This window comes from Ranitomeya variabilis, chromosome 1 (genome assembly GCF_051348905.1).
Source record: "Ranitomeya variabilis isolate aRanVar5 chromosome 1, aRanVar5.hap1, whole genome shotgun sequence".
Lineage (NCBI taxonomy): Eukaryota > Metazoa > Chordata > Amphibia > Anura > Dendrobatidae > Ranitomeya > Ranitomeya variabilis.
The window spans coordinates 951,963,659-951,986,948 of NC_135232.1; the positions used below are offsets into that span (position 1 = coordinate 951,963,659).

General features: G+C 40.1%; 1 protein-coding gene across 3 annotated transcripts in view; it reads right to left on the reverse strand.

The window, feature by feature from the left end:
- The window catches only part of FREM3 (FRAS1 related extracellular matrix 3), an 89,319-nt gene that overhangs the window by 30,086 nt on the left and 35,943 nt on the right, over positions 1 to 23,290 (reverse strand). For all 3 annotated transcript variants that reach the window (XM_077279266.1, XM_077279267.1, XM_077279268.1), the window contains exons 3-6: positions 18,390 to 18,536; positions 9,315 to 9,545; positions 8,158 to 8,283; positions 7,141 to 7,392 (exon numbers count right to left, since the gene is read on the reverse strand). In XM_077279266.1, coding sequence (XP_077135381.1) covers positions 7,141 to 7,392; positions 8,158 to 8,283; positions 9,315 to 9,545; positions 18,390 to 18,536 — 756 coding nt within the window. The remainder of the gene's footprint in view (positions 1 to 7,140; positions 7,393 to 8,157; positions 8,284 to 9,314; positions 9,546 to 18,389; positions 18,537 to 23,290) is intronic.

The window sequence follows — 23,290 nt, forward strand, 5'->3', positions numbered from 1 at the left end:
TATAGCGTTTTTAGTACGAAAAAAGGGGAAAAAACCTGAACGTGTGCACATACCCTAAAAGTATAGTTTCCTTTTAAAGTAAGATGTGAAGATTTAATTGGTTATGGCAGAAACAACATGCATGGTCATTGAGGGTCTGATCACTGGCATTGGTACTGATCTCTAGAACAGGGTTTATACAATCCTATGTGTGCATAGAAAAGTAGTGTAAATCTGCCACCACTAATCTATTTGCTCCTAAAGGATTCACCAGGATAGTTAGTCAAATGTTCCAGCACATTCCAACAATCGAAAAGCTAAGCTATTCCTTCAGCTCATGCAAAGAGGAAAGGAAATTGAATTTTACCTTTTTTCCCCCCTATATTCATGCTGCCAAAACACTTATCTAGTAGCATAATGCTTTCTTAGTGCTGGTCTTTCTCCCAGCACTATATCTTGTACTTATCTAAATACCTTCATAGGATAAGAGGATTTTGCTCCACAGTACAAGGTTTAGTTTGTACAGATAATTAGGCTGATGTTTCTTAGACAATTTTCATTTTGTACTTTCTAGTTACCGTAAGTTACCACCTATGAGGGCTGACATAGCTCACTACCTTCAGAGATGGACCTTTATGGTTTTATCCTCAGAGATGGACCTTTATGGTTTTATCCTCAGAGATGAACCTTTATTGTTGTATCCTCAGAAATGGACCTTTATGGTTTTATCCTCAGAAATGGACCTTTATGGTTTTATCCTCAGAGATGGACATTTATGGTTTTATCCTCAGAGATGGACCTTTATGGTTTTATCCTCAGAGATGGACATTTATGGTTTTATCCTCAGAGATGGACATTTATGGTTTTATCCTCAGAGATGGACATTTATGGTTTTATCCTCAGAGATGGATCTTTATGGTTGTATCCTCAGAAATGGACCTTTATGGTTTTATCCTCAGAGATGGACATTTATGGTTTTATCCTCAGAGATGGACATTTATGGTTTTATCCTTAGAGATGGACATTTATGGTTTTATCCTCAGAGATGGACATTTATGGTTTTATCCTCAGAGATGGACCTTTATGGTTTTATCCTTAGAGATGGACATTTATGGTTTTATCCTCAGAGATGGACATTTATGGTTTTATCCTCAGAGATGGACCTTTATGGTTTTATCCTCATAGATGGACCTTTATTGTTTTATCAAGTTCATTTTACATGCTATTCCTGGTACAAAAGATGGAAAATAGATGCAAATACGTTTTTATTTTTAAAGGATTTCTCTGGGAATAACCAAAATTTAATAACTAAAGTAAATGTCATTAAAAATAAATTACTAAATATTGTTGATCAGCAAATCACATAAATTCTATCTAGGGAGGTAATTACTACAGAGTTACAATGGACGCCGTATTGTCATACTGAGAGAAACCTGTCTGAGAATATTAAGACAAGGCACAGGCTCCTGTCCTACTAACGTTCTAGGACACATTCCTGTCAATGTAACAGTGCAGTGGCCATTTTAATAGTAGACTCATTACCTTCCTAGACCAAATGATTGTGATTTGCTAATTAAAATTATTTAGGAATTAATATTTGATGACATTTTATTTAGTTATCATTCTTTGTATTTCAGGAGTGCTCCTTTAAGTGAAAGGAAAATAACATTTCCCAACCAGGGCTTAATGGTATATTTCAATTTTTGGAATACTCCCTTAAAACAAAGAGCAATTTGGTACTTTTCTTTAGCCTGGCATGCGCACTCCATCAAGTCAGCAACAACCCTGTAACATTGTTTCTTAAAATTGGGAAAGATTTATCAAAACTTGTGTAAAAAAAGAACAATAGTTAGCCAATGATATTCCAGCTATTTTCTTTATTAAAGGGACAATTGAAAAATGATTGCTAGAATCTAATTGGTTTTCATGGGATTTTATAGTTTTTCTCCAATATGATGCATAGATACTATATCAGTCATTCTTGATGATTTTTTGTTAAACACATACTATGATTCCCAATACTATTTATCTGGTCGTTAGGCTGATACCCCTCTTCCACCCATTAATCCGTCTGCCTCAGTGATATCAGTCATCTACCCATGTTCTCGTTTTACCTTGTTGTTTCTGAAAAAGGGCCACTTACACTAATCCTCAAAGGAGCCCGTGAAAGCAGCCTAAAGGTACCGTCACACTAGGCGATATCGCCAGCAATCCGTGACGTTGCAGCGACCTGGATGGCGATATCGCTGTATTTGACACGCAGCAGCGATCTGGATCCCGCTGTGAAATTGCTGGTCGCTGCTAGAAGGTCTGCACATTATTTGGTCGCTAGGTCGCCGTGTATCGCCGTGTTTGACAGCAAAAGCGACGATACCAGCGATATTTTACACTGGTAACCAGGGTAAACATCGGGTTACTAAGCGCAGGGCCGCGCTTAGTAACCCGATGTTTACCCTGGTTACCAGCGTAAAAGTTAAAAAAACAAACAGTACATACTCACCTGCGCGTCCCCCAGCCTCTGCTTCCTGACACTAAAGCGCCGGCCCTAAACTGAAAGTGAAAGCAACAGCGGTGACGTCACCGCTGTGCTGTTAGGGCCGGAGCTCAGTCAGCGTCAGGATGCAGAGGCTGGGGGACGCGCAGGTGAGCATGTACTGTTTGTTTTTTTAACTTTTACGCTGGTAACCAGGGTAAACATCGGGTTACTAAGCGCGGCCCTGCGCTTAGCAACCCGATGTTTACCCTGGTTACCCGGGGACCTCGGCATCGCTGGTCGCTGGAGAGCGGTCTGTGTGACAGCTCTCCAGCGACCACACAGCGACGCTGCAGCGATCGGCATTGCTGTCGCTATCGCTGCAGCGTCGCTTAGTGTGACGGTACCTTAAGAAAGCTTACCTTTGTTGTGTGTCTACAAGGGAAGTAAACCTTTTCTTTTTTCCCCTACCCTTCAAGTCTTTGTACATTGATTGTGTGCATAGGATACAGCATGAGCAGGAAATTTATGATTAGAGCAACAATTCATGAGATCATGTTCCCATGCCCAGGTGCTTCTTGAGCTGTCTTAAAGGATACGAAAAAGACTAGGTCCCAGATAGCCAAAATGTAAAATAGATGAACAATGGCACTAGTCTACTTCCTTCACCATGTAATTGGCAGTTTGAAAAGAACTATTCACCCATGGCATCTATATGAACTAAATGCAATATGGGTGGGATTTGGGGGTCTTTAGTTTACTTTGACCTAATCCACTTGAAATCATGTTTAAATTGAGGATGAATCGAAATGAAATGAGAGAACTTAAAGGGGTCGTCTGGCCGAAAAGGATAAGTCTGCCATCACTCCGTGGGCTGCGGGGATTCGCCGGTTTCAGACCTGCTACTGGAGGGAATCTATGAGTTATACATACTCATATGTCTGCAGGCACACAGAGTGACTGCAGGTTTATCGACTTTGACCGGACAACCCCTTTAACTGTATTGAGAATTGAAAAATAAAACCCAAAACGAGAATTTAGTAAGCGAGCATCCATTTATACGAGGTCATACCTCATTTTGAGCTATAACAAGCAACACATATATTTGACTGGTTATTCCCGTTACATTATTGTGGATCACTGAAATACAGATAAGTGTTTCATATCCATTTGCATACCCCAAAAAGAGGGAAAACTAAAATTTGGGGGATTTTACTGGCACAGGTTGCTGCTCATCCTTTCGTACTGACAGTGCCACAGAAGCTGTGACCTTCAGAACTTTTGGTTCTGGGTGGATGCAGAAGCAGTGGCATTCCCCAACCAGTCCACAGGACTTCTATCAATGGAGTCGATGGCCACCATTATAGATATGCCCCTGCCGGTATCGTACTGTGCACTGAATAGTATTGTTGCCTTGAAGGCTTGTGAGGTTCACAGATGGGTAAAATGCAGCTGAATTATTTTTGGTTTTAGCATGACAAGCAATTTAACATAACTTTACAAAAACACTATTCGGGTTGTCTGTTGTAGAGCACGTCGTTTTCTTTTCCAGAAAGAAGTTTGGTGATCCAGAAGCGGAGATATATGAGTTATAATATTTTATGTAAAGCAAGGGTTAATATGTAATAAAGATAATATGTAATACAGATAATACACATTAGACATTTTAAATAATGTATTAGTGTTCTTACCTGAAAAGGTCGGCGGGAAAAAGATTTTGTTAAACTGATTACCCTCAGCATCATTCTAAGGGCTCATGCAGACGTCCATGGATTTGGTCCAAGCACGAACCACAATGCATGGTATGTCCACGGGACCCCAGACCCGAACTCAAAAGCATTTATAACGCTGTTGAGTTCAGGTCGTGAGACCCACGGACAGTCCGTTTATTATGGTCCCAGCTCAGGCTGAGATCCAGAGACGTCTGAATGAGCCCTTAATGTTACTAATTTACTTCTATTGTATGTATTTTCATTTGCACCTTCAACAATTTTACAAAAATTGTGTATACTTAAAGGGAAACTGTCACCAGATTTTTGTCACCTAATCTGAGAGCAGCATGGTGTAGAGATAGAAAATTTCATTCTAGTGATGTGTCACTTATTGGACTGTTTGGTACAGGTTTGTTAAAATCCCTGTTTTATTAGCAGGAGATTATCAATAGAGGACTAATAAACCGGATGCCGTGTCGTCCTGCATATTCATGAGCTCTGCATAACCCCACCTCCATCACTTAGCTTTCTGCCTACGCACAGTGTGCACAGAAAACTGCCAATCAGTGGTTTTACAGAACTCAGCATTCAGAGAACTGCTAGATCTGAAGCAGATAAAACAGTGATTGTATGAAAACCGCAGCAAGCAGCCCAATAAGTGATACATTACAGGAATTAGTGTCTCTGTCCCTACATCATAATGCTCTCAGATAGGGTAACAAAAGCCTGGTGACAGATTCCCTTTAAGGAAAATTGGGTAGAGTGAGTTACCTATATTTAAATATTTACTGAATGGCAGGAACCTTACCTAGGATAACACTAATATGTAACCTCTCTTGGTAAATAAAATATCAATTATGATGACAGCATACAGGTGCTTCTTACAAAATTAGAATATCATCAAAAAGTTAATTTATTTGAGATCTTCAATACAAAAAGTGAAACTCATATATTATATAGAGTAATTACAAACATAGTGATCTAATTCAAGTGTTTATTTCTGTTAATGTTGATGATTATGGCTTACAGCCAATGAAAACCCAAAAGTCATTATCTCAGTAAAGTAGAATACTTTATACTACCAGCTTGAAAAAATGATTTTAAAATCCAAATTGTTGGCCTACTGAAATGTATGTTCAGGATATGCACTCAATACTTGGTCGGGGCTCCTTTTGCATCAATTACTGCATCAATGCGGCGTGGCATGGAGGCGATCAGCCTGTGGCTCTGCTGAGGTGTTATGGAAGCCCAGGTTGCTTTGATAGCAGCCTTCAGCTCGTCTGCATTGTTGGATCTGGTGTCACATCTTCCTCTTGACAATACCCCATAGATTCTCTATGGGGTTGAGGTCAGGCAAGTTTGCTGGCCAATCAAGCACAATGATACTGTTGTTTTCAACCAGGTATTGGTACTTTTGGCAGTGTGGACATTTGCCAAGTCCTGCTGGAGAATGAAATTTTCTATCTTCAAGAAGCTTGTCGGCAGAAGGAAGCATGAAGTGCTCTAAAATTTCCAGTAAGAAGGCTACGTTGACTTTGATCTTCATAAAACACAGTGGACCTACACCAGCAGATGACATGGCTCCCCAAACCATCACTGATTGTGGAAACTTCACACTAGACCTTAAGCAGCTTAGATTGTGGCCTCCCCACTATTCCTCCAGACTCTGGGAACTTGATTTCCAAATGAAATGCAAAATGTACTTTCATCTGAAAACAACACCTTGGACCACTGAGCAACAGTCCATTTATTTTTCACCTTGGCCCAGGTAAGATGCTTCTGGCATTGTCTATTGGTCATGAGGGGTCTGACACAAGGAATGTGACACTTGTAGTCCATGTCCTGGATACGTCTGTGTGTGGTGGCTCTTGAAGCAATGACTACAGTAGCAGTCCACTCCTTGGGAATCTCCCCCAAATTTTTGAATGGCCTTTTCCTAACAATCCTTTCAAGGCTGCGGCTATCCCGGTTGCTTGTGCACCTTTATTTATCACACTTTTTCCTTCCACTCAACTTTCCATTAATATGCTTGGATACAGCACTCTGTAAACAGTCAGCTTCTTTAGAAATGACCTTTTGTGGCTTAGCCTCCATGTGGAGTGTGTCAATGACTGCCTCCTGGACATCTGTCAAGCAAGCAGTCTTCCCCATGATTGTGGAGCCTACTGAAACAGACTAAGGGACCTTTTTAAATGCTTAGGAAGCCTTAGCAGGTGTTTTTTTGTTAATTATTCTAGCTTACTGAGATAATGACTTTTGGGTTTTCATTGGCTGTAAGCTATAATCATCAACATTAACAGAAATAAACACTTGAAATAGATCACTCTGTTTGTAATGACTCTATATAATATGAGTTTCACTGTTTGTATTGAAGAAGTGAAATAAATTAACATTTTGATGATATTCTTGTTTTGTGAGAAGCACCTGTATAATCGAAAATGTATAGACAGATGTAACAGGCAAGGAAAATAACTCAGCACAATATTTACACAGTGTGAAATATTGCGCTAAATTAAACTGCTATTCCGGATGCAGTAATTCAATAACATGCGTCCTGCACCTCGACCACATTGGTTGTATTTCCACCCCTACTACTTCCTCAAATGTGAATAAAAGGCTAGCTTCCCAACAGGCTGGGATGTTTAAATGCTTGTTGCAAAACACATATATGATAGTATTAAAAGAGAATGTAATGTGTGCAATGTAAAGTTGGATACTTTTATCATTCATTATTAATGGTAAAAACTGTATACAACTGAATAGTATTTTCTTTTAACAGGACTGAAAAGTGCAGTCTCCTACGTCTCTGTTACATGTAAAAATCCAACACTCAGATGCATTTTTTAAAACTGCAGTGACTAACATCAGGATCTAACAGTACAGACATCCCATAGCACAACTTTTTTTTTTCTTTTGAAGTGTATATTATTCTATGTTTTTATTTTGCCCTATATCAGGATTACAGTTTTCTCTTACCGTCATCTGTATCTGCCAGGATAACCACTTTAGCAGTAGAGAATTCATTCCCCACTCGTCCACCCATTGGCATGCTAAGAGTGACATTGAAGAACTCGTCTTCTTCATATAGAGAGTCATCTATTATGATGATGCGACAGTTTTTCTCTGTTTCATCTTTGTCAAACCGAATAATGCTGGTGTGGTCATCTGGACGAGTGATGTAATCAGAATAGGACAAAACTGATGACGGGACAGTTCCAGTAGCTGTGCCTATGGGAATTCAATAAGAGAGTAGTTTAGTATCTTCTGAAATCCAAAATTACAGCTTATACCTAAAAGGTTACATGAGGACAGGAGGACCTTTTACTTGTTCACCCTGCCTTCATCACACCCACTGTATGAACAAAAGGTGGCACAACCTTCACTTACTTAAGCTAGAGTTTATTTAAAGAGTAATTAGAGTCCATGTTTGTGCAACTCAATGGGAAGAGGGATTGGACCAACCTAAACATGAGTACCTTGAAAATAATGAGATGCGTCTCATAGTTTAGGCAAAACTTCAATCACCGGCTGCGTACTAAGTTGACTACTACTGGTATTACAAGCTGTATATATGTCTATAAAGCATACACAACTACTCTGTAGATACACTGTACATCCTACTTATTTTATTATTTATTTATTATGCTGACTGATATAGTGCAATCATATTCCACAGAGTTTTAGAAACATTATCATCGCTGTCCCCATTGGGGCTCGCAATCTAAATTCCCCATCAGTATGTATTTGGAGTGCGGGAGGAAACAGAAGAACCTGGAGGAAACCCACGCAAACGTGGAGAACATATAAACTTTTGCAGATGTTGTCCCTGGTGGGATTTGAACCCAGGACCCCAGTACAGCAATTACCATTGAGCCACTGTTTTACTATAGGGATCACTTATTTTTCTATGGCAAAGATGAGACAAATTTACAGATTTCCTTCTACAGCGAATATATGTAATGTTCTAATATTCAAAATTCTTAATTAATTTACCTTGGTTTGTTGAACAGACTACCATAAGTTCTTGGCTGATATCCCCCGACCGTCTAATGGGAATTAGTAGTTCCCCAATGTCTTCTTCAATTTTATACTCTGACTGTCGAATGTATACCATAGATTCTAGGAAGAAACAAGGAACACTTAATAAATAGTACCGACTACGCATAACTTCTAATATAGTATAACTTCTAGTATAGTGCTAAGACTACATGGTCACTTTATGGATTTATATGGTAACTACACATTTTTTTCATCAATCAGTAGTACAAGAAATGATAAGAAACTACAGTATGGTGCATGTCTTGTCTGAGAAATGTACTTTTTCAATGTATCAGTCATTTTTTTGTCTTCTACACTGTTCATTCACTCTCAAAAACGTCTTAAAGAATAACAGTCATTTTAATTTTATTTCATTTCAAGTGAATAGTACATATGAAAATAAGAAAGTTTGTAATGTATGGATTGATCTTTCACACTCAATTCATCAGTAAAATCTGTAAAGACAGATTTTCACATTAAGGACATAGGAGATGACAGTTTGCGCTTTTAGAATTCTATGGAGAGAGGAAATGGAAGAGGATCAAGAAAGAAGACACACACATCCTGCTGCAAGTTCCCCAAAAATAACAGTCACAGTTCTCAATAAAACTTGATAAGCATCAACTATTACCTCCTATATCAGTAATGGGGAAATTTGTATTCACTGAAGACAGATTTTACCTACAAATTGAGAATTTTGATCATGAGTGATCAGTCCAGGAGGAGAAAGAAGCAGATTTCTCAATATATGTAAGACATTTTCTTATTTCCATGTGTACTATTGATTTATGGAAAAAAATTGAAACAATTACTATTTAAGTCTACCTACAATCTGATTGCAGTTCCTATAAAAGCCTATGGAAAGGAGAGTGGGGACAAGCTGGAGGGAAAAAAAGGCAAAGCACACAGAGTGAAAATACTCAGGCTTCTAACAAATGTAAAACCTGCTAATAAAAAGCATAACACAAGTCAGTTAATGGCCAGAAATCGTATTTTCCCTCATGCGCACACGCTCCAGCCTATTCTGAAAATCAGCTGAAAGTTCAGTTCTAATTTCTGTATTCTCTAGTATAGTGTCAATGAATGATTATTTATTACTGATATAAACATACCATCACCAGGATCCACAATCTCAACAATCGCCTCATTGGGAAATTCTAGTGCAGCCATGACAGGTTCAGATAGTATTATCTGGAAAGTCTCTGATTCTTCATATTCGTCATCAGCTATTATCTTGACTTTCCATGTCGCTGTTATTTGACCTGGATTGAACTGGACCTGCTTCTGTGTTTTTCCTTTAAAGTCTTTGTCTGCAATTGCTGCTCCATCCTTTGTACTAATACCTTAATGAGGCAAGTGAACACAAGAGGTTAAGAGATGTCCCTCAAAGAAACAAGCAGACCCTTCTGTGTGGTCTGACCAGAAGTCTTTTAGGCATGTAAAACAAGCTTAAAGGGGGATTCAAACTAGTTATTGCTATCATAATAAGTTAGGATTGGGTCATTATCCTGGCATCTTAACAGCGGTAATACCTCTGTGGACCATTGTTACTAATGCATGGAAAATTCTATAGAATTGAAGATCATGTTGGCTCGTGTTAGCGTAAAGAGCTTCACTGATTTTTCCGTAATTTTTCATTTCACTCTAGTGCTGTATCCACTTTAGTTTCAGCATGCTCCGACACACTTGGGCAAACTCAACAGGACTGTATGTAGTACTAATACATATATTAATACATGATTTTATAATGCGATATTATATCAAGGAGTATTCACATCAAAAGTTATGATACATCTCTAGGACATCCCATAACATTGTGATTAGGGAGTATCTTATATCTTTTATTTAAAACCAATCAAAAGAACAAAGGGTGAAAAGGATATTACATAATGACATTCTTTGTCACCTTCATGTAGGGATTTTCCTTACAGCCCCATTAAAGTGAAGCAAGAATAAACTGAGAAAGCTTACTAGTGCTGATAGGTGAAAGTCCTGGCAGATAGTTAACCATTGTTAGTAAGTAATGGCATATTCTAGTGAGATTCCATCTCTTACCATATTATTATTACCATAATAACAACTGACAACAAATTACTGGGGAGGAAAGTGCTTCTTCACGCCAAGTCCATATTGTATTTCTCTCCCTGTAAGGCCACGTTCACACGTTCATTATTTGGTCAGTATTTTACATCAGTATTTGTAACCCAAAACCAGGAGTGGAACAATCAGAGGAGAAGTATATTAGAAACACATCACCACTTCTGCATTTTTTACCCACTCCTGGTTTTGGGTTACAAATACTGAGGTAAAAGACTCACCAAATACTCAACGTGTGCAAGTGGCCTTACTGACTCTATCCTGGTCTTCTAGCTGAAAAACCAGCAGCACAAGATTTAGAAGGATGTAACCCTATTTATGTTTGGTTAAAAAGAAAGACACCATCAGAGAAAAGGTTAAACATAGTCCAAAGCTGTACTGAACTGGTCAACCGGAGGTCCAGAAGATCGTCTAGGGGGCCTAGGCACTGACAGATGCAATGGCTACCATCTGGTGGATTATGCTGTCCACTTTTGACCTACTTTCAGTATGTAGACTCGGGCAGACATATAGATTGGGAGGATCCAGTAGGTGGAGGGAAGCAGGTGAGGGGAATTAATTTCTACTATAAAATACTAATTTATGATTCCCAAAACCCAGCTTTAACCCCCCCCCTCCCACTCCCAACTCCATTGATCTGTATATAACTTCCCAGGATTCCACATTTCAGGCTTCCAAGAAAAGCCAAGCATTTAAAAGAAGTAACATGTATATTCTTAAATATTCTTAAATATTTCTGGCCAGGAAGATGCATAATAATTACAAGTCAATGGGAAGGCTAAAAAGATGCCTGCAAGATATGAAACATGGAAATTGCCTCTTTAGAGAGGAAGAGGACTTGAACTCTATAGTGCCACCTATTGGAAGCAATGATCCTAGAAGTTACTGTCAACGCGTTAACGAGTCTTGCAATATGACTTAGAATAAAAACCAAATCAGCAACTTGAAATACTAACTGAACAGCCATTGTACAAAAATAAACATTTTCCACAACTGTTTCAGCAAGAGTATTCCAAATAGTCTACATTCTCTTATCTTCATGCCTTCTATCTTCAGTAAACAATCACGAAATGGGAGCAGAAGTCAACAAGTGAATAAATGTGCCTGCTGCTCTCCTTCAGCAAATCTGTGAGGTTCAGGTTGTGTTCACACCTGCATTTGAATATCCCATTTGTCATATGTGCAGTATAAGGAACAGACAAACTGAATAAATGTCCAAAGTGGACCTGATGCACAACTGATGCAAACTGAAGGACAGGGATCCAATTGATTATTATCGCTTCTATCTGGATTCCTGTGTGTCCATTTCTAGTATGAAAAAAAGGGTAGTATGCAGAATTTTTTTTCCTTTCTAAAACCTGAAACATAAAGGAACCCAGATGTAATCAATAATGATTAACGGGGTCTCTCTGCTTTCATTTGAATCAACTATGCAACAGATCCATTTTTGACATGAAATATGTTTATAAAAATGGGACAATTGGAATCTCTAATTGCAAGTATCAATAAATTTACTGAGTTACATACATTTTTAGCATTGCAGGAAAATGGCACTTGAGAACGCTGAGGCCAGCTTGATTTAAGACAATAATCTTGCAAGAACAAAAAAAGTCTGCAATAGATGGAAGACCTTCCAATCAATTGCTCTGGTAGACCAAGTTTCATGTTTCTGACTCAATTTGCTTACACTCCTGATTTTTGGAGATTTGGATGGAGTTAGCAATGTGAGGAGAAACTCGATGTGAACCCAAGCAGACCCGTATGTGCCACTAGGCACTGGGGGTCCGGTGCCTGTGATTCCATGCTAAGGGGGCAATGCCAGTGCCCTAAGCAGGGATTAAACAGCAAAGCTGGTTCCTATTTAGAAAGGCCAAAATTGTCTATTGGCCAATGGAAATGCACCTTAAAGAGTTACTAAACTTTTAGGAGTTTTTTCTAAAAGTTTTAGGCCCTTTAATTCTGAGCAGATCAGTGAGGGACTGTGTCTTGAGAACCAGACCATTCCCTCAAAAGACCTTTTAGAAGTGCAAAACTAATGAAACAGGAGAGCACATACAGCAGAGTGCAGATGCAGTACTAATTTATAGGCGCTTATCCCATAAGCAGCACACTTCCAAGAGGTCTTTTGAGCAATCTATGGAGGTCACAGGACATAGACACCTTGATCTGCTCAAAATTAAAGGTCCTAAAGCAAATAGAATATCTTCTAAAATTTTTGTTACTCTTTAAATGTTTAGTGATACTGTCTGCCTGTGTGTAATCGATACTGTAGTTCCTGTATGATAGTAGCTGATAAGAACAAATTCCATTATCTACTTACTGTTGTTTATTTATCTATTTAACTCACTTAAGGTACCGTTACACTAAACGACTTACCAACGATCACGACCAGCGATAGGACCTGGCCGTGATCGTTGGTAAGTCGTTGTGTGGTCGCTGGGGAGCTGTCACACAGACAGCTCTCTCCAACGACCAACGATCAGGGGAACGACTTCGGCATCGTTGAAACTGTCTTCAACGATGCCGAAGTCCCCGGGTAACCAGGGTAAACATCGGGTTACTAAGTGCAGGGCCGCGCTTAGTAACCCGATATTTACCCTGGTTACCATTGTAAAAGTTAAAAAAAAAAACCAGTACATACTCACATTCCGATGTCTGTCACGTCCCCCGCCGTCAGCTTCCCGCACTGACTGTGTCAGCGCCGGCCGTAAAGCAGAGCACAGCGGTGACGTCATCGCTGTGCTCTGCTTTATGGCCGGCGCTGACATTCAGTGCAGGGAAGCTGATGGCGGGGGACGTGACAGACATCAGAAGGTGAGTATGTAGTGTTTTTTTTTAACTTCTACAATGGTAACCAGGGTAAATATCGGGTTACTAAGCGCGGCCCTGCACTTATTAACCCGATATTAACCCTGGTTACAAGTGAACACATCGCTGGATCAGCGTCACACACGCCGATCCAGCGATGACAGCGGGTGATCAGCAACCAAAAAAAGCTCCTGATCATTCCCTACGACCAACGATCTCCCAGCAGGGGCCTGATCGTTGGTCGCTGTCACACATAACGAGATCGTTAAGCGGGATCGTTGCTACGTCACCAAAAGCGTGACGTTGCAACGATATCGTTAACGAAATCGTTATGTGTGAAGGTACCTTTACATAGTGCCATTAATTGTTAACTACTGAACCGTCTTGCTGCCCATTGTTAAGGTCATACTGGGAGTTGCAGGTTCATGCAATATAAATGTATATGGCAGGGGCTCACATGACATTGCAATTTATCAATGTACTAAGCTTGGTGCTGTAATCATATACTGATGACAGTTCTGGTGTCATATTCATGTAATCATGGTGGTTCTGATGCTGTATTCATGTACTGATGGTGGTTCTGGTGCTCTACTCCTGTACTGACTGTGGTTCTGATACTTTTTTCCTGTACTGAGGGTGATTCTCGTGATGTACTGATGTACTGATGTTGGTCCTGGAGCTGTATTCATGTAATGACACTGAATTTAGTGTTGCATTCATATACTGATGATGGTTCTGGTACTGTGTTCCTGTACTGATGGCGGTTTTTGTGATGTATTTATGTATTCATTCTTGGTCTTCCTTTCCTGGGGCGGTCCTCATGTGAGCCAGTTTCTTTGTAGCGCTGGATGGTTTTTGCCACTGCACTTGGGGACACTTTCAAAGTTTTCCCAATTTTTCAGACTGACTGACCTTCATTTCTTAAAGTAATGATGGCCACTCGTTTGTCTTTACTTAGCTGCTTTTTCCTTGCCATAATACAAATTCTAACAGTCTATTCAGTAGGACTATCAACTGTGTATCCACTAGACACCATCAGCACAACACAACTGATGGTCCCAATACCATTTATAAGGCAAGAAATCCCACTTATTAAACCTGACAGGGCACACCTGTGAAGTGAAAACCATTCCCGGTGACTACCTGTTGAACTCATCAAGAGAATGCCAAGAGTGTGCAAAACAGTCATCATAGTTAAAGGTGGCTACTTTGAAGAACCTAGAATATAAGACATAATTTCAGTTGTTTCACACTTTTTTGTTAAGCATATAATTTCACATGTGCTAATTCATAGTTGTGATGCCTTCAGTGTGAATGTACAATTTTCATAATCATGAAAATACAGAAATTCTTTAAATGAGAAGGTGTGTCCAAACTTTTGGTCTGTACTGTATATATTCTGTCTCCTGAAATAAACTTGTGTTAGGTATATGTCTCATCCCACAACCACAACTAAGCCCAAAGTCAGTAGAGTGAATATAAGAATATCTTGTAAACTGCATAGCAAGTTTCCAGCAGTATTGGGTTACTGAGTATTGTCTAAAAGAATTAAAGGTAAAGGACTAGGGGCTTGACACTGGAGATTATAGAACACTTTACTTGCTCTTTACAAGTTTTAAAAAGCTTGTAAAAGTTTAATTTTGGCAGTGTGAGCCAGAATGTAATACTTTGGTTAACATTAGTGTTTAAGGAGTGGTGTCCATCCAAATATAGAAATCAAAATTCAAGTGCAGGAAGAGGTAGTATAGTAGACTATACTACACTACAGCAAATCGAAAGTAATTATTTTTAAAGAGAAAAAAAACATTATTCTAATGAATGATCAGATATTTTGGCTTTCTTTTCTTTTTTAGACATGTTGGATGATACATTTAAAGGAAACTGATCATCTGATTCATTCTGCCCAAAATGCAGCAAATACTCTGATTCATGCTATCCACAGTTTGGGCAGCATAAATCAAGTGACATGTTCCTTCAAGGGATTTTTTTACCCTCAGCAAATAGATCACATTCACTGCAGAATGAAAATATAGCAATTCTTCTCTGTAATATACTATGGGCCTAATGTATTAAAGAGGTTGTCCACTACTTTTATTGATGGCCTTTCCTTTGGATAGGCCATAAATAATATCTGACCGATGGGGATATGACGTCCCCCGCTGATCAGCTGCTACCGATGGCCGCCAGAAATTCTCAGATGCTGTAAGAACACAGCAGCTCTATCAAAACTATAATGGTCGTGGAAGGGTCAATCAGTTCCACCCCGTGTTTAAGTGAATAGGGGGTGGCTCTGCCCTACCTAGCTACAGCCACTGTAGAACTAATGGAGCTGTTGTGTTCCGGAAGCATCTGGACAACTTTGAGTTTCAGACATTTGAGATATTTCAAGGTGTTTTACAAACGTTATAATAGATGAATGTGGATAAAATCTGCGCTGCTGTGACAAATACTGAATCCAGATATAGTTGTAAGGTGTTCAGGTGGTTTATTCAACGCGTTTCGAAGCACACGGCTTCTTCTTCAGGAAGTTTCCACACAAAGATATCTTTGTGTGGAAACTTCCTGAAGAAGAAGCCGTGTGCTTCGAAACGCGTTGAATAAACCACCTGAACACCTTACAACTATATCTGGATTCAGTATTTGTCACAGCAGCGCAGATTTTATCCACATTCATCTATTATAACGTCTCTAAGAGGTCGCAGCGCCGACCTGTGGATCTGCAGCAACTGACAAATTACACGCCTTTACTTTGCACCATCAGGTGAGCAGTTCTCTCATAATTCTCTAAGAGCAGTCCTGAGGATAAGACCCTATATGCGCTTTTTTGTCTCCTATTCTTCTATACTAAGGTGTTTTACAAGAGAATTCTAGTGTAAAAATCTTGATGAATGGGCCCTTTAATTTCTTTACCTCGGCTTGATATTTTTGAGTAGAACATGAATAATTTCATTCAAGGGCTGATGTACAATTATTATTATTATTATTATTATTATAATACATTTTTATAGCGCCATTTATTCCATGGCGCTTTACATGTGAAATACGGGGCAAATATAGACAAATACATTAAACACGAGCAAAAAACAAGGCACACGGATACATAAGGAGGGAGGACCCTGCCCGCGAGGGCTCACAGTCTGCAGGGGATGGGTGATGATACACTAGGAGAGGGTAGAGCTGGTTGTGCGGTGGTTCAGTAGGTTCAGGATCACTGCAGGCTGTAGGCTTGTCGGAAGAGGTGAGTAACACATACAAATTGTATTGTGGTACCGTGTTAGCCAGAAAAATCGATGTGAATACTTTTCTGCCCAATGATGACAGAAGTATTCTAGGATTGATACCTTTATTGGCTAACCAGAAAATAATATGTTTGCAAGCTTTCAGAGCACAGAGGCTCCTTCTTCAAGCAAGATTACAAAAGAAGGAGCCTCTGTGCTCTGAAAGCTTGCAAACATATTATTTTCTGGTTAGCCAATAAAGGTATCACTCCTAGAATACCGTATTTTTCGGACTACAAGATGCACTTTCCCCCCCCAAAAAAGAGGGGAAAATAGGGGGTGCATCTTATAGTCATAATGTAGGCTTACCCGCAGTGGTGTGGTGGCGGCGGCAGAGGTGCGGCGGCAGAGGTGCGGTATGGCGTGCACAGGGTCCCTTTCACAGGTGAGGTGATGCAGCAGCCCGGTAAGCAGCAGAGTCGGGTGAATCATGTTGTTATCGGTGGTGGTGGCCATCTTCCTGAGGCCACGCGTGTGCAGATGGAGTGCTCTGCTTCCCGGGGCTTCAGGAAAATGGCCGCAGGATGCCGCGCGTGCGCAGATGGAGATCGCGGCGGCCATTTTCCTGAAGCCGAGTTTGCAGATTTAGATCTCGGCTTCAGGAAAATGGCCGCCGCGATCTCCATCAGCAGAGCACTCCATCTGCGCACGCGCAGCCTCAGGAAGATGGCCGCCACCACCGATAACAACATGATTCACCCGACTCTGCTGCTTTCCTGGCTGCCGCATCACCTCACCTGTGAAAGGGACCCTGTGCACGCCATACTGCACCTCTGCCGCCGCACCTCTGCCGTCACCACACCACTGCTGCAACCCCCCATGGACAACAGGCCGCTGCGTCACACACCTGTGGAAGGGACCCTGCTCACTCCATACCGCACCTCTGCCGCCGCACCTCTGCCGTCACCACACCACTACTGCAACCCCCCATGGACACCAGGCTGTGGCGTTGCCCACCTAAGCAGGGAGGGACCCTGCTCAGGTGCACGCCGTACCGCATCACCCCACCTCTGCCGACACCATGCCTCCTGTGACCCTGCTCTGCCTCCGCCAGCCCTCAGGTAAGATACTGTAAATTTGGACAATAAGACGGACCCCCATCTTATAAAAAAATCTTTTTTTCTGCAATTTTCATCCCAAATTTGGGATGCGTCTTATGGTCCGGTGCGTCTTATAGTCCGAAAAATACAGTACTTCTGTCATCATTGGGCAGAAAAGTATTCACATCGATTCAAGGGCTGAAAACAGCAATGTACAAAAAACTAAACTTTTCTTATTATTTTTCTGTTATTCAGACAGTTTGCTGTGTCTTTATAACTAAGGCTACATGTACACATCCAAAAATGGAAAAAAATGTTGCATTAAATATTATAATCCGGCCACAGGACTAAAAACTGAAGCTCTCCAGCATATCAGTTACTGAGAACTGATGCACTGGACAGGACTGGTCCATCAGGCAATTTAGTAAAATACTAGAAAGAAAATAGAACTGAAGGCCAGCTATACATGCATCAGGGCAAAGCACCAATGGTTCACTTTCCGACAGCAAACACAGGGTTTGATAGCTCAAAATGCTCAGTTTACAATATGTTTTACCCACATAAAACTTTAGTGTATAGCTCTAGCCTGGTAAGGCAAAAGTATACTAAATCCCCAATATTTAGGCCCAATTGTAAAAATGACAGAAATAAACCAAAAGTAGAAAAATACTTAGATTTAAAAAATACTTTAAATTATGATTAATAAAACAAAAAATAAATATACATTTTTAAGTTAAACTCTCTTTCCATTATAGAAGAAAAATACCACAAAACTTCCCCTGAAGAACCTTGTGCAAAAGGCTAAAGTAGAATGACTAGATCTCAGTAAAACCAGGTGGTCTTCATGTATCAAACAAAAATGAGAAAACTTTGTGTGCCTTTTGGCAACCAACCAAACAGCTACCGGTTACATAGCTACTTTGAAGCTAAAAATGTATAAAGTCAAATTTATGTAGATACTTACTGACAAATGAAGTTTCTCCAAGATATCCTCTACGCCTTAGGGTCACTTCTAAGAACTTGGCATCTTCATCTATAGTATATTGATTTCTCTCCAGTGAAATCCAGGCCCAGTTAAGACGGAAAGGCTGATTACTTAGTTTATTGCCACCTAAAATGTGAAGAAATATAACAAGAGAAAGTGACGGTGAATAGAACATCAACAGAGATATTACAGGCATGTATTAATTTCACAAATCCTACTTTTGTGAGGTTACAGTTCTGCATTGGATTCATAAATCCCAAATATTTCAGCAGACAGTAAATTAAAAAACACATCTACTTTGACAATTAAGTCCAGCTCATTCTTGAGTTTTATGATGTATCTGATGTACAAGTTTTTTATAGGCCAACCCTTGTAAGCTAAAATGGCCTGGTGCCAAGTAATCCGATACCACAATGTCTACCAGCTGAAAAATGTTAGCTAGAAATTTATACCATATAATACTACTGCCAACATACATTTTTGGGATTCCTTTTTGAATAAAGCAAAACTATTTATAAATCATCCAACCCATAAAGAAGACTTCTTTCCTTACATCACTCTCTCTGAGTCTATAGTATACCTTCACATGACATCACTAAAGGCCACCCATGAAAGCTGACTGATGATGGCTTGCCTCTTGACTGATGCATTATATTATACTAATGGCACTGAAAACAGGATCTTTGGAAGTGTTCTTAGTATTAGAGGCCGTGTCACAGCCCGATGTGCTACTTCTTGTGGTTGTACCAGATTTCAGCACAAGGCTAAATAAAACAATCAGCAAGCATGGTCTTGCTTGTTTGGAGGGTGTCTTAAGGAAGTTGACAGTTCTACAACACAAGATTAATGAGGGATACTCCACCGAGATGTTACAGTTAATAGAGGTGCTGAATGGTCTTTCTGAGTGATTAAATACACGTGATCTCTAGGATCCAAGGTGAGTAAAAAGATCATGAAAATTACGTTATATTGTATTAAAAATAGGGAACCTTTTAAGATAACAGATAAGTAGGGTAGCACAGGTCATATTTATTAAATGAAATCTGTCATACGATTCAAGCGACCTGAACCACAGACAGCATGAATCAGAGCAGTGCTGCACTACTGTAGCCAGGTATAGTTTTCTCTGGAATGCCGGAGTTTTGGCCAGGAACCATGTCCAGAGAAGAGACTAGTCCGGCGTCGCCTGAGGCTGGCTTTTCACTATGGGAGACATCTGTCAATCACCAGGAGTTGTTCTAGGAGAAACCAGCGAAGGACAGAGTTGGACTAGTCATTCTCTGGTGATGGTCCCAGTCAGAATCTCTAAAGTATATATTTTTTTAACTGCTCTGGTGTTTCCGAGAGTGGTTTACCTGGCTGCAATAGTGCAGCAATGCTCTGATTCATACTGCTAGGAGTTTATGGAGCATAAATCACATGACAGGCCACTTTTAAAGAAGCACTCCTGTCAAAGTTTTTATCCCCTTAATTTATTGCAATCGTCATATTATACAGCACTGTGTACTTACAATTGCTCATTTTGCCTTTCTACCCAGTTAATTATTCCCCTTCTCTGCTCTATGCAGAAACAGGAAGTCTCTTGTCCCTGTAGAAATCATTCAGCTCTTCTACTCCTGACCCAGCTGCTCTCTCCTCCCCACTGCCAGAGACTTTTGCAGTGATGACTCATGTAGGAAAACTGACTTCCTATTTCTACATATCTACTGTAGAAGGATTCAGCTAGTCAGTTTTTAATCACATGATGTCATAGACGTAATGGAAAAGAGTAGAATTAAATAGGAAGAAGGGCAAAATGAGCAATTGTTAGTACACAGTACTATATAATATGATGATTTCAAAAAGGATACAAACTTTGAACTTAGTAGTTATTTAACAAAAATGTGAGACTTAAACACTTTCATAGTTTCTGTCTTATATTTCCATTTGTATATACATTTTTAATTAAGTCATATTAGATTCACCTGGTATATATGAGTAGAGTGTTTTTGTCGTTTGCAAATACTATCATTAAATTCACCAAGTAGTAGCTAAACATAATCTATAAAACAGAAATGACCAGGCTTCTCACTGTAGGATTCAAGCAAAATACATCTGTGGTGCTTATTGCCAAAGAGGTATCAATCAGCCGCTCTACCTTGATCAGCAAAGCCTAGTTGCCACAAAGTTATAGAGGGCATTGTAAGAAGGCTGTATCAGTGTTGCAACATATATATGATTCTATTACAGCTGTTATTTCCAGCGAACACGGTTTACAAAGCTGCACACATTTATGAAAAATTTAATATTAAAACATAATATGCTTCTCTTACATGCTGGGGCCATTGTAATCTTGTAGCCAAAGATTAAGAGTTATCAAATTACACTTTGGGTACCTGACACTTTATGGATGGGATTAATTCTTAGACTTCACTTTGCGAGAACAGACAGGACTAGGTTGCAATTTCTATATACTGAATGTGCAATTATTTTTGATAATGGGTAGAACTAAGGAAGCAATAATGCATCGGTAAAGTGGTCGTAGTAGTTTGTTACCCAACTCAACCCAATGTTCAGGGATTTTCAGTTGTGTAAACGTCTCCAATCAATTTCAGAGCAGTGTGAAAAGTATATGAAGGACGGAGATTATAGGAACCCTCACCGATCACTGATAACTTGTTCCACTGATGAACACACAGATAACCTATATCTGAATCCATATAATTCTACCCCTATAAACACATGGTTATTTTATCAACCACTTTAAGACCATCACCATGTTAGCGGTACGAGTGGGATGAAGGAGCATCCTGAAAGAAACTAGTCAATGAGTTAACCTCTATTGAGCTATTGGTAAAAAAATACATATATTGTGTATATATCCTGTAGGGATTAACTCGCTTTCTGGCTGTTGGTAGCGTTAACACAGGTACAAAGTCTTCTTTGTGGGAAAACAGGAAGTTTTATTGCTTTTCTTCAAACTTCCAGGAAAAATGAAATAAACTGCCTTTCTCCGGCATAAAAGAGGTGCACACAGAGGTGTTCAGCTGTAAAGTCCGATAATCAGACTCTACCAGAGTCTGAGGAGCACACAATTGGACTTTCCACCTTGCACGCACAGATCCAAGTCCCAGAGGTGTTTCCACCTCTACTCCCAGACATTTGTAGAGCAGCTCAGCTACCCTTTTATCCCAGCTGCACCTCCTGGATTGGATTGGAAAATGGCAATGTCGAGTCCTGCCAGCTCTACAAGTCGTTCCTAAGACTCAGACCCAAAATTCTGGGTCCATTAACAACCCTCTTTGCACCTACAATTTAGGAACCTGCTCTCAGGGTTTCACATCGCCAAGGGTAGGCACTTTGGAGACCCATACACTCCATCCAGTACCTGCCCAGCTGCAAACCTACAATTCATATATACTGTATCTGCTCTGGGCAGCATTGTGAGTCATTATTTAGCACTTCTGCCCTCCTGTGCTTGGCTCCACCCAAGGGAAACCTATGCATTAAGTTTGTATATTTTCCTCATGTTTGCATGGACACTACAGTTCAGTGTTGCCAAGTGCCCAGAAATTAAGATAGGTCACCCCCAACCATGTATGCCTTATTTTTTTTAACCTGGAGGAGTTTGAATATTATGATTGTAATTACTGTATATCCTTTTTACAGGTCACAGGTGAAGCTACTAGGGTGTTTATATCAACACGATGGGCTGTGGATATAACTGATACAAAATATTAATGATTTATTATGGATTTTCCATGTAACCATAAAAAAAGTGATTTTTAGGCTAGGTTCCCATTGCGTTAGTGCAATCCGTTTAGCGCGAGCGCTAGCGGATTGCGCTAACGCAATGTCTTTTTCGGGGCTGCGTTCAGGGGTCGCGTTAACGTCCCCGCTCTCGCAGATCCCCGATCTGCGAGAGCGGGGAACGGACCTCTGGCGCGCCGCGGACGCTGCAAGCAGCGTCCGAGGCGCGCTACAAAAGACCGGCACATCGCTAGCGCGTGCCGAAAATGACACGCGCTAGCAATGCGCTCTAACATTGCCGGCAATGGGAGCGCTAACGGACGCGGTGCACGGCGTTAATTTTGCCGTGCAACGCTGTCCGTTAGCGCTATCCCATTAACGCAATGGGAACCTAGCCTTAGATAAGTTGTCCTTCTCCAGTTTCCTCCCATACACAAAAAAACATACGTTTAAATTAATTAGGAAATTAGATTGTAAGCTCCAATAGGGACTGCAACGGATGTGAGAGATGACAATTTCTGTACATTATTTCAGAAAAAGGTGGTACGTAAATACATAAAATAAATAAATTATAAGTAGGAGATAATATATTGTTCTTTTCTCAGCAAGTTGCTAGACATCCATTATGGTTGCCAGTCCTGAAATCCTGAATGGTAAAACTACTTATGCAACGATACTGGATTAGGGCATCAATGGTTGCCAGTGGCATGACACCATCATTGTACTACCATATAAAAGAGGTTGTGAGAAAAACTGTTGGACAATTCACATGGGTATTATATAATTATAATTTTGTTTATTTTTCACAATGGCTGGCAGAAGCTTAAAACTTCACCTTGAAGCACCAGACTGTGTGGATACCTAATTACGACTGTGGAGTATTAGCTGGGTGGCCACCAGTGAAATAATCTTCTTAAACTTTACCTCGGTTTGATGGGGCGGGCGTTGTTTGAAATACTAATGAGTTTGCAGCCAAGTGTAATTGATTAATTGGATTGACGAGAATGGAATTCCTTTTCAAAATAATTACTCTGATAGGTGACATTTTTGTTCTATGTAAATCAAGAGCAACAATGGTGAGTTATACAATGGGAATTATTAGTAGGGGCGAAAATAGAAAGGGCCCCTGTACAAGGGCAGTGCACTTTTCT